The sequence below is a fragment of the Cricetulus griseus genome, chromosome 5, assembly GCF_003668045.3.
Source record: "Cricetulus griseus strain 17A/GY chromosome 5, alternate assembly CriGri-PICRH-1.0, whole genome shotgun sequence".
NCBI classification, from domain to species: domain Eukaryota; kingdom Metazoa; phylum Chordata; class Mammalia; order Rodentia; family Cricetidae; genus Cricetulus; species Cricetulus griseus.
This window is the reverse complement of record NC_048598.1, coordinates 89,327,571-89,340,145: the sequence shown is the minus strand read 5'-3', so window position 1 is coordinate 89,340,145 and position 12,575 is coordinate 89,327,571. Positions and strand designations below refer to the sequence as shown.

At 41.3% G+C, this 12,575-nt stretch overlaps 1 protein-coding gene across 1 annotated transcript in view; it reads right to left on the bottom strand.

Annotated features, from left to right (window-relative positions):
- The window catches only part of Msh2 (mutS homolog 2), a 52,562-nt gene that overhangs the window by 10,008 nt on the left and 29,979 nt on the right, over positions 1-12,575 (bottom strand). Inside the window, exons 9-11 of the mRNA XM_027417993.2 lie at positions 5,217-5,340; positions 3,994-4,144; positions 1,819-1,916 (exon numbers count right to left, since the gene is read on the bottom strand). Of these exons, the coding sequence (XP_027273794.1) occupies positions 1,819-1,916; positions 3,994-4,144; positions 5,217-5,340 (373 nt within the window). The remainder of the gene's footprint in view (positions 1-1,818; positions 1,917-3,993; positions 4,145-5,216; positions 5,341-12,575) is intronic.

Genomic DNA, 12,575 nt, shown 5'->3' with positions numbered 1-12,575 from the left:
TCACAGGCCCTACAACTTTCGTAAAAGCATCTCTTCTCAACTTTGAGGCTAGCCTGGGTCAAAAACTGAACCCATGGAGAGGTACAATAAGGAGAAAAAGGAAATCTAAAAATGTTCCACTACGTTTTAAAAGAAGTTATCGCTAATTCAGGCTGATTCAAAATACAAAGCTCCACATTCAAACTTTAAAATCCAAACCTTACTAGCCAGGGAATGAACAGTCTTGGTTTTTATTTCTTTTTTGAAGATTTATTTATTATGTATACAGTGTTCTGGCTGCATGTATGCGTATACACCAGAAGAAGGCACCAGATCTCATTATTGATAATTGTGAGCCACCATGTAGCTGCTGGGAAGTGAACTCAGGACTTCTGGAAGAACAGCCAGCGCTCTCCAGCCCCGTGTTTTTTTCAGTTTTGTTTTTTGAGGAAGACTCACAGTTGAAATAAACAGTACTTATAGGGCTCTTTAAAATGCAAATTAGATTCAAGAACACAAATCAACTAAATTACTTTGCTTCGGTTACCTGATTATCACCAAGCAAAAATATAATCTTCATAAACCATCTCATTCATTTCCGCAACAATACATACAGCATATTAAAATAAAACCTTAAGTTCTGTGTTTCTTCTGCTTTATTATGAACACTCATAACAGTAAAACAATTTACAGAATTAAACATGCATACAGCTTTTTAAAAGATCCATCACTCCTAAATAATTCAGCACACAGCCCTCAGGAAAAAAAAAACCTTCCTGTGTTCTCACACTGCATTAAGTGTGTTCTAGACCACAATGGCAGTGTCACATTTCCTAGTTCCTCACAGTAGTCAGTGTTCCCGTTTCCCCCAGCCTTGTCCTCTACAGCTATTATCAACTGCACCTCTGGGCCTTTGACTTGGTTGGTTTGCCTCTTCAAGTGTCCCGTGATCTTAAACACAGCCTGTCCCTTTTATAATTTTTGAAAGAACCATTTGCAAAGAGTCCACTCATGAGAAAGAATGCCGCACAAATCCAGAGCTACCTAACCTAAGCTGCTGTTTATACAGCAGGTTAATGTGGGGGGCAAGAACACAGCCCCGCGATGGCAGGGCCCCTCAATCACCTCACACATGACGTCATCTCACGGTTGCTGCTGTCGGCACTCACGCCCTGGATATTTCTGTAAGTTTATGTCTAAACCCTTCAGACTAACACACATCACTCCCTACCGTGCACTAAACATACACTCACGCCATTCTATAGGCAGGTAACATACAGCGAGTCACACTTCCCTTCAAATAAAAACCCACCACCTCCAACGGCATATGAAGACTAGACTGAAAAATCTATGAAAAAGCATACAGAGTTCACAACAGCTGACAATGAATAATTTGCATTGGCTTTACAGTGATATTCATTTCCATGCCCAAGGGCGTGAACCTACAGATAACTAATGATTTAAAACGAACACTGTATGGTGGCTCACATTCAGTCTCAGCACTGAAGAGGGATGACAAGAGGTCACGTCCGCTATGGAGTTAGAGCCTCCTGAGCAGATAAAATGCCTGCCACCAAGACCTGATTACTGTAGTTCAATCCCAGGACCCACAGAGTAGAAACAGAGAGCCAACTCTTGCAAGTTGTCCTTTGACCTCCTCAAGCACATGTATGCATGCATATATACATACATACATTTACAAATAAATACATACATACATGTACAAATAAATAAATGTAATAATAAAAAATTAAAACAAAAGCAAACTATCTCCAAACATCTTGATGCTAACAAACACACGGGTCATATGCAAAACACTCAATGCTCTACTAAATTTACCTGAAGAAATATTGACAATTTCTTTAACAATGGCATCCTGGGCCTCCTCATACTCGCCTTTATTTTTAGTATATTCTTCATTTAAAGAAGACAGTTCACTGCAAATCAAAACATGGCGTTACTAAAAATCTCAAAATGTTTGCCAGATGTAAGGTGCACTACACAAAATATATCCATATTTGTCTTACGAAGCATCTGAGCAATGAAAATTAAAAATGGAAACACAAGCAGAAAAATAGGCAACTAACTCTGGGATTGTGATGCCTGCAGAGGCAGGAGGATCTCTGTGAGTTCAAAGTCAGCCTGGTCTACACAGTGAGTTCCTGAACAGTCAGAGCTGTATAAGAGACTCTGTCTTGGGGGAGAAAAAGAAAAAAAGAGAGGAAGGAAAAATGGGAAACCCAGAAAATCAAAATCACATGTTAAAATAAAAACTACTGAAGCAAGTTGAAAATGAACTTAGGGAAAATGCTAAGAAAAAGAAGAGAAACTGGATGGTGAGGTGGCTCAGCAGGCAGAGGTACCCACATCAGTCTGACATGACCTCAATCTCAAGGACCCATCCAACAGCAGAAAACAAGTTGTTGTCCTCTGCCCACCATGTATGCACTGTGGCATGTGACCCCCCACTACAAGATAAATAAAAACCAGTGCCTTACAAAGAAGAAAAGGAATTAGGAGGAACAAAAAAGAAGGGACACGGGGAGGTGGGAGGAAGCTAGCTGCAAAAGGGCCTGACAGCGGCACAGCAGAGACTCCTGAGGAATATGCAAATGGAGAGAATTAAACAGAAGACGCCTCATAAGAGAGGCTGCTGCTGCTGCTGCTGCTGCTGCTGCTGCTGCTACTGCGAGGAAGAGCTGGGCTACAGAAGAGGTGAGCTGGTGCCCCATCAGAGAGGCCGTAAGTCTAAGGTTCTGTTCCGAGTAATGGATATTCACTGGAGTCTTTTAAGAAGAAAAATGATCTGATCAAAGTCATACACACAGCATTCCACCTCTTCCATAACATGAAGAGTAAACAGATTTTTTTCTCACAACTTTCAGTGCCATGGGGCCATTCAATCCAATCTCTTTTATATCTGAATGACCCATAGGTTCTGTCTTTATCTAACCTAAAGGGTATTTATTTTATTTAAACAGGAGTACTACAATGTATTAGAAAAACAACACGCCTTTAACCATAGCACTCGGGAGGCATAGGCAGGGGGATCTGTAATTTCAAGACCAGTCTGGTCTATACAGTGACAGTCAGGACTGCACAGAGAAATCCTATCTTGAAAATGCAAAAAGAATTACAAAAACAAAAATGCCAAAAAACCCCAAACTTTTCTACCTATGAATAATTCCATCTAAATCTTCCTGAGATTAGTTAAAAAAAAAAAAAAAAAAAAAAAAGTTAGCTTTTTCTCAGTAGCAAACACAAAATAGCTGTAATACAGTGAACAGCCCAGTAAGGCAGTTAAGTAGCTCCCTAACTAATTTATACATTCAACTGAAATGGCAGATCTTTTTCTTTCTACTTGATAAATGATACTGAAACTTGGCTAGAAAAATAGATGAGTGCTGGAGAGACGATGCAGCACTGAAGAGCTCGGTCTGCTCTTGCAGAACCAGAGTTCAACCCCTAGCACCTATGTCAGGGAGCTCCCAGACACCTGTAACTCCAGCTCCAGAGGATCCAAGGCCTCTTATGTACATGCCCATTTGCAGACACACATACCTAAATATAAATAAAAAAAAAAAAACAGAAATTAATCTTTTTTTTTTTTAAAGAAAAATAGACAAAAAGTAGACCACAAGGGGGAACTAGCTCCAACGGACACAGAAATACTAATTAATTCAATCTATTTGGACTGTTTAGAATGATGAGATAGCTCTATGTTTTTATTGCTTGGGGTAGGATCTCACTGTGCTGCTGGAGCTGCCCTTGAACTTACTGCAATCCCCCAGCCTTTGTGGAGCTGGGACTCCAGGCTCCAACATGCCTCCTGGATAGCAGAGCTGAATATATGAAGAGCTTCTTAGGAGAAAGTAAAGCTCAACGAATAGTCAATGCTTTTTAAACAGCGAACAATAAAATAAAGTAAAAAACTCTCTGTCAAGGACATTAAATTTTGTCAGAGAACCCATGAACTAACGAAAGCGCAAGAGAAAGAGTTGTGTGCCCTCGGACCTGTTGGTAAACTTAACCCCGTTCTTCTGAATATCCACTGTGCTGAAATTCTTATTGTTGCGAAGGACTTTCTCTTCCTTGCAGGTTACACGAAAATAATATCCAAACTGTGCACTGGAATCCAATTTAATCTGTTTGCCAGGGTCCAATCCTTTATGATCAGAAAGAAAACATTACATCATAAACACACTTTTCAGTGTAAATGGTCAAAATCATTATGACTTATGATAAGGCAACATACTGGAAATTACTATTATCTCACAGGAAAAGATTCAAACCCCATTTCATTGGAAAACTATGTAAAACAGACCTATGGAATCCTTCATTGCTCTTATAAATGCTGGCCTCTAACATGGAAGAAGTTGCTTTTTATACAGGGAAACCCACCCAAGGTGGCAGAGCACCAGCCATAGGCAGCACACACGGTTTGGATGCCTATGAAAACGGGGATGTATGGCCCATGCTTAAGGAGTTTTACACAGGGCTTCTTTTATTTTTTTACATTTATTATTTTCATGTGGGTGTGTGTGGAACTGTGAGCCATGGTTCATGTGTTGAGGTCAGAGGACAAACTATGGGAGTCATTTTTCTCTTTCCACCATGTGGGTCCAAGGCTGATATTAGGCTGCGTGGTGGCTAAGTGCCTTCACCCACTAAGCCACCATCCCAAAACACAGGCTTCTCTATTTAACCAAACAATGTTTGCAAACTAGGGTAGACCGGAAAGTGGCCAAATGCAATTGCTAAACAAAATTTGACTGGACAATGAGAGTCTGGAACAAGTAGGCTTTATTCTTGTTAAGCGCAGAAAACTTCACAGAGCAAACAATGATTTACCAGCTAAACTTTATATACCTAAGATCTGTGAAATTTTCTATCATGGCCTCTGCTCATAATTTTACTCAAAGTGATTATTAGACTACACTGAAAAACAAAAATACTACACAGAAATTTGTTAGCTGAAGAAGAGCAACTGAATTTAATAGCAACAACCACAGACAGATCAGATCTGCAGAGAAAGCATAACAGAGAGCTGTTCATAAATAAAAATAAGGTTTAATAACAGAATCTCAAAATGTTCCAAGGGATCCAAGAGTTACCATCTCCAGCAACAAATAGTCTGCAGCTGAGGCAAGTGCCCCCTTGGGGGCAGAAAGGCAGAAGATTCGGGTACCAACGTGAACCCTATAAGAATGATTCCAACCTCTGTAACTCATTCTTACCAAGACCCCGGGCTGCACTTATTAATGTAGACTGCATCTTCTTTTCCAGGCCATCCATTACTTCTCTTAGTTCACTCAGGTTAGGATCAAATGAAGGTTTTACAAGGAACTCATGGTTTTCCACCTATAAACAGAACAAGGAGCTGCTAAATTATACAAGCAAATGGGTGAAGATAGAATTTACAAAGCTTGCCCATCATTTCTTCTACCTACGCAAATGTGGCATAACCGACCATCCCTGAGTCACTCTGACAACACTGAGAACCTTCTCCTTATTAACAGATTTTAACAGGAGCTTAAGAGTTCAGATACATAGGAATTACTCCTATGAAGCAGCTACAAAACAAGATGCATGCATCTCCAGCACTACCCTTTACTACTAAAGAACGGTCAATATTCAGAACCATTGCCAAACTATAGCTTTTCCCAAACAAAAGATCTGAAGAATCTCAAACAAACAATAGTGCTAACTCACCGTAGCACCCCCACTCCCCAAAACAACCACTCTTAGGAAGCTATATATATATCAAGTTAGTGCTGTCTGGATGGCTCAGTGGGTAAAGGAACTGTGACAGGTTACACGGCAAGCCTGGAGGACCCAAGCTCCACCTCTGGACCCCATATGATGCAAGGTGAAAAAAACGACACTCAAAAGTTGTCCTCTGATTGGCACATTTGTGCTACCCTCATAACAAACTCCACCCTCCCTCAAAACCTGTAAAATTGTCAGGTATGGTGGTACTTCTCTTTAATCTTAACACTCAGAAGGCAGAGGCAGGAAGATCTCTCTGTGAATTTAAAGTCAGCTTGGTCTATAGAGTGAGCTCCAGGCCAGCCAAGGTTACATAATGAGACTGTTATCTCAAAAAATAAAATAAAATACAAACCCAAAAAACTTTTCTTCAAATGAAGTCCATCTGAGGCACTAGAGGGATGACTAAGTAGGCAGAGCACATTCTGAGGCCAAATTCCCCCCCCCCTACCCCGGGCGTGCCTAGAACCCTGAGGATAGGGACAGGTGCAACCCTGCAGCTCATACATATGCACCACACCCACAGGTGCAAAATCAGTAAGAAGATACAATTTAGCTTGACGTGGCAGTGCACACCTGTAACCTCACCACATGGGAGGCAGAGGCAGGAAGACTAGGGGGTCCAGGACATCAAAAACTATGTACCAATTTGGGGGGCAGTCTGGATAAATGAGACAAAACCCTTAAAGTTCATCCAACTTCAAAAACACATGTTTGGGGTAGGGCTGGGGTGAATGCTGGGTCAAACCCAGCCACAGCGCTCTTAAACACTATTTTTGTAAACTGCTCCTACATTACTTTTTGGAGACAGGGTCTCACTGTGTACCTCGGGCTGGCCTGAAGCCAGAACTTGGAGATCTGCTTGCCTCTGCTCCAAAGTACTGGAATTAAAGGTGTGAAACACCACGCCTGGCTTTTGCACCTGTTATTAACTAACAAGAAACTATAATGAAAAACGAATCTCATTTATAAGAGCAAAGACATACGTGAAATTTTCAAGTCTTGATCATGCAGAGACCTTTATAAAGACAATTTATTTGAAGATTTAATGGAGTTGGTTTGAAGTGATGGGGCACACCATGGAAACAGGCACTTAAATCAAATGTTAATAACTCTTCGAGCCTGATGATTGCTCTTTTTTAAAAAACGAATGACTAAAATTTAAACAAATAAAATTACAAAAGAACATTTTAAAAAGAATTCTATCTCTACCAGGTATTAAAATTATTAAATAGACAATTATACATAAAAGCTTAATATGAGAGTGAGTCAATTTTCTAAAACAAGATGACAAAAACATATTCACTAAATAAGGCTGAAACAAAGTGCTCCCAATTATCATCCACTTAATCAGAGCACACTTTCACATTCCTAAAGTGAACTACCTAAGAAATAAAAATCAGTTACAGAAAGCTAGCAGCAAAAGAATAAAACATTTAAAATAAAAGTTTTAAAGATGAAAGATATACTCTCAGTTTTACCAAAAATATAAAAACATAAAGGCTACTATTTCTTTTAGTCAAGGTACTTCTATGCATATTAAGTATTAGGGTCATTAAATGAACTAGCATAAGCACCTAAAACGAGCAGCAAAGTAAGGGAGAGGGGACTTTGTAATAGAAGACACGAATATTTAAACAGTCATATGTACCATCTCCAAAATAAATGACACAGCTTGCTTGGCTGGAACGAAGGTGAGTCGCCTTGCACTTTGCAGATGGAGACAAGTACAACAGTAGTGGAGCCAGGTCCCTGCCACAGGAGCTGCTTGCTTGCCCTACCAGCCGAGGCTGACACACCTAGACTGTCACGGCCAACTAAAGTCCTAATCCTAGTAAAAGCAAACAACAAAACACTTCCAATCTTGTTTAAGCCAGCAGTATTCACTGTGGCACCTTGTTTTTATTTTCATTCACAGCTAAATCTTCACCCAAATAAATGTGGAAAGCCCCAGGCTAAGAAACTTACAAGCTTCTGTGGGGCTGGGCAGGGTGGCATATGCCTTTAATCAACAGTCAGGAGGCACAGGCAGCAATGCTGGGAGCTGGAAGTGACTTCAAGGACAGGATGGGAATATATATACAATTTACACAAAACCCAGCTAAAAACCAATTTACCATCTACCTTGTAAAATGCATGAGGAGAAAAACCAACAGGACACACATGTACACACATATGCATGCACTTTTCAATACATACACACACACAAGAATGTGAACACATGGGCTGGAGAGATGGCTCAGGGGTTAAGAACACTGACTGCTCTTCCAGAGGTTCTTAGTTCAATTCCCAGCAACCACATGGTGGCTCACAACCATCTGTAATGTGATATGGTGCCCTCTTCTGGCATGCACTGTATACATGATAAATAAATAAATCTTAAAAAAAAAAAAAAGAATAAAAAGAAATAGATTTAAAAAAAAAAAAGAATGTGAACACATGCACACATGCAAAGGTTCAACAAGAAACAGCATACAGCCAGGCAGCAGTGGTGCATGCCTTTAATCCCAGCACTTGGGAGGCAGAGGCAGTGGGATCTCTGGGAGTTCTAAGCCAGCCTGGTCTACAGACTGAGTTCCAGGACAGGCTCCAAAGCAATACAGAGAAACCCTGTCTTGAAAAACCAAAAACCAACCAAACAAACAAACAAACAAACAAACAAAAACCAAAAAGCCAAACAAACAAAAACAAAGAGACACTGAAGGGAAGTAAAATGTCAAACATATAACAAACCTACAGACACGCATGCCCACCCCCCCACACCAGAAATAAATGTCAAACAATAAAAGGGGATTGGAGAAAAAAAATGACTCCGTGGTTAAGAGTGCTCAATGCTCTTCCAGAGTTCCCAGTAACCACAGCAGGTGGCTCACAAACCACCTTTAACTCTAGTTCCAAGGGATCAGATGTCCTACTCTGGCTTCCATGCCAGACACCTGTGCTCATAATACATGCACATACAAATACACACATACATGAGTAAAAACAACCACAATAGTAAGAGGTACAGAAATGGTAATGTTTGAAATTAAAAGTCTTAAGTTCTCCAAACAGCTGGAGAAGCCTAGACATTCTGTCAGAGAGCATGTCTTCTGCAATTGCAGCAGCATCTGTAAAAATGACCACGGGGTCAGAAAGATGCTCAGCAGTGAAGGTGCTCCTTGCCAAGCCTGACAACCTGAGTGTGAGCCACAGGACACACATGGAGACTGACTCCCCCAAATTGTCCTCTGGTCTCCACACTCCACATGTGCATACACACACACACACACACACACACACACACACACACACACACACACACTAAACATCGCAACTTGAAACAGAATTGAAAACATAAGGATAAGAGCAACAAGTATAGCTAGGCAAGACACACCCGAAATGCCCAGGACGTGCTGGTGGTGTGCACACCACAGGATCAACTACAACAAGTAGCTGGAACTGACCTAGAAATGTCCTTCCTACTGGCTAGCTTTCATGGTACCAGAATGTGCTCTGCAAGCCATTTGGAGAGAAAAGCCATCAATGAATTTCACCATTAGTGGACATTGCATACCGCAATACCCATCAACAAACAAGATTTGCCCACTGGTGCAACATGAGTATCCTAGTTAGGGTTTCTATTGCTACAATGAAACATCATGACCAAAATCAAGTTGGGGAGGAAAGGGTTTGTTTGGCTTACACTTCCACATCACTGAAGGAAGTCAGGACAGGAACTCAAACAGGGCAGGAACCTGGAGGCAGGAGCTGATACAGAGGCCATGGAGGAACACTGCTTCCTGGTTTGTTCCTATGGCTTGCTCAGCCTGCTTTTTTATAGAACCCAGGACCACCAGCCTAAGAATAACACCATCCAAAATCACTAATTAACCCACAGGCTGGCCTATGGCCCCATCTTATGGAGGCATTTTCTCATTCAAGGACCCCTCCTCTCAGGAGACTATAGCTTATATCAAGTGAACAACAAACTGGCCAGCACAATCAGCATGCAGTTTTTAGGGGACTGCTTTCTGATTGGATCTCAGGCCTAATCCACAGAAGGGAATTTCTGCCAAACACTGTAAACCTGGTCAGAAGCCTATGGCTAGGGAGTCACTGGCCCTAGGTGGGGGAGACCTACTAACGTTGCTTTCCTAAATGGACACATCAAACTGCCTACTGATTATTTGTGCCTTCACCCAGATCAGCGCTGCCTCAACCCTGGCCAGAGAAGCTTCTCTCTGAAGTGGTCAGCGGTTAATTCAGAGACTCGTAAGTGTTTATTGAGTGCTCAGACACACGAATACCAAGGGTAGGGAGTGACATCAGGGGAGAATGAGTGGAGACAATGTGAGAGCCTGAGGATGAGGGGGAGTGCTAGAAATTCTTTCTGGACACAACACGGCCATTGTTCTCATGAGCACAGCAGGTATAGTTTGCCAAATAAGGGCAAGCCAGTAAACACTCCAGCACACATGCAAGGGGTGAGTGACGTTCCCTAATAGATGAGGCACTTACTAACAATTACAGCTACTAGGGAGGGAAGAAAAGAAAAGCCAATTGTTTTCTGGAGTGTGGCCACTGGTGGGCTGCCAGTGGATGGCACCACACTCATGAGCATACAGACAGGGCTAACAAGACATAGTGCATCATTGAAAAAAGGAAGACATGACAGTGGAGACTCAGGGTAAGTGGAAAGATTTGGGTTGGATTATGTTCAAGATAAACTGAATACATGGACAAAATTGTCCAAAAAAAAAATTTAAAAAGTAATATAATTCACTGAAACACCAATAAAGAAAAAGCTCAGTTTTGTGAAAGACAATGCCTTCTTAGAATTTTGACTTAGGATAATTTTGATCTACATTTACTTCAGAAGTAGAAAAAAGAGGACTCAGTGGAAAGCAGCCACAGAGGCACTTACAAAGCTTGGGGAGGAGGGGGGGCGAGAGCACATAGTACATTGTGTAAACGACGGATCCTTCATCATCTGAACTCCACAGAGCACAGCTGGAAAACAGTGAGGCTCTCAAAGATTAGATATGAAACAATGGAAGAGTCCTTGGAGAATTTCTCAAAGTGGTTCTAAAAATATGATTGAAATGCCTGAATTCATTACAAATACCTGTGATAACAGTAAAAGCTTGAATTTGCCTTATAACCTGGGATAAGGTTAGAGGTATCACTCAAATAAAGAATGTGAGTATTAAGAAAGACAGTGTCACACTATAAACCGTGAGAGCCTCTGGTTACAGTGTCCGGGGAGTAACTGCCATGGGACACAGCAGTTCTTCCCCTCCCTGTAATGCTCATACTTAAATGTCTCTTCTCTGCAGGAAGCTAATCCTATAACCAACCCTGCTCAGCTCAGGTCAATCTCCTGCTCTACCTGCAATCACTGCTTCAAATGGTCCCATCATGTCAGCTCACCTGCTGCTGGTAACCATTTCAGAGCCAAAAAGGAAACTGGCTTTGATTGAATCAAAATCACAGAGCTCAAGAAACCAGGTCCCCAGAGGGTCTCACTGGACCTAGCAATTCTAATTAAATCTAGCCTATCTTAGTCCTTTTAAACTATAATTTCTATTTCATTCTTTTTAGAATATGCTCTGATACCTGCACATACATACAAACACAAATATATACATAACCTAATACAACCAAAATAAATCAAGATCACATAGGGCAAATTATCAACTCAAATAAATCTACAGGTACTAACAACCAAAGACTAACAATTTAATCAACCAAGCTCTTATCTTAATACCAATACATATTTTCTGCATGGTCATTTAATTGGAAATTTAGCTTAGGTTTTTCAGTTTAGAAATTTTTCAAGATGGATAGTGCTGAATGCCTGTAATCCCAGCACTTAAAATGGTAGGCCAGGATGACTGCCTTGAATTGGAGGCCAGCCTTGGTCACAAGGACATAGTAAGATCCTATCTCAAGAGATGGCTCAGTGGTTAGAAGAGCACTTGGTGCTCTTCCAGAGGATCCAGGTTCGGTTGCCAGCACCACACGGCAGCTCACAATCATCTGTATCTAGTACCAGGCAATCAGATGTGATAGATTTTCAGGTGTCTGATTTTTGTTTATGCTAACTTTGTTTAACTATGTGAAGCTAAAACACCTGATGGTCTAATAAAGAGCTGAATGGCCAATAGTGAAGCAGGAGCAAGGATAGGTGGGGGCCGGCAGGCACAGAGGACAAACAGAAGGAGAAACTAGTAAAAAGTAGCACAAAGAGAAGATGGGTAAGAGGACGTCAGGGGCCAGGGGCCAGCCACCCAGCCACTCACCCACATAACCACCCAGCCCCCCAACCACCCTGCCAGACTCGGAGTAAGAAGAAAAGTAAGATATACCAAAGAATGATAAGCAGGAAAAGGTAGGTGGGCTAATTTAAGAAAAGCTGGCTAGCAACAAACCAAGCTAAGTAAGGCCAGGCATTCATAACTAATAAGACTCCCTGTGTGATTTATTTGGGAAGCAGGTGGTGGACCCCTCAAAAAGTAAAAAAAAAAAAAAAAAGTGGGGGGCTGGAGAGATGGCTCAGAGGTTAAGAGAACCAGCTGCTCTTCCAGAGGTCCTGAGTTCAATTCCCAGAAACCACATGGTGGCTCACAACCATCCGTTATGAGATCTGGTACCCTCTTCTGGTGTGCAGATAGACATGGAAGCAGAATGTTGTATACATAATAAATAAATAAAATTAAAAAAAAAAAGTAAAAAAAAGAGCAAAGACATGGCACAACAATCAGATGACCTCTTCTGGCTTCTGTGGGCACCAGACACACATACTGGCAAACACACACATTCTAAAAAAAAGAAAAACCCACTTA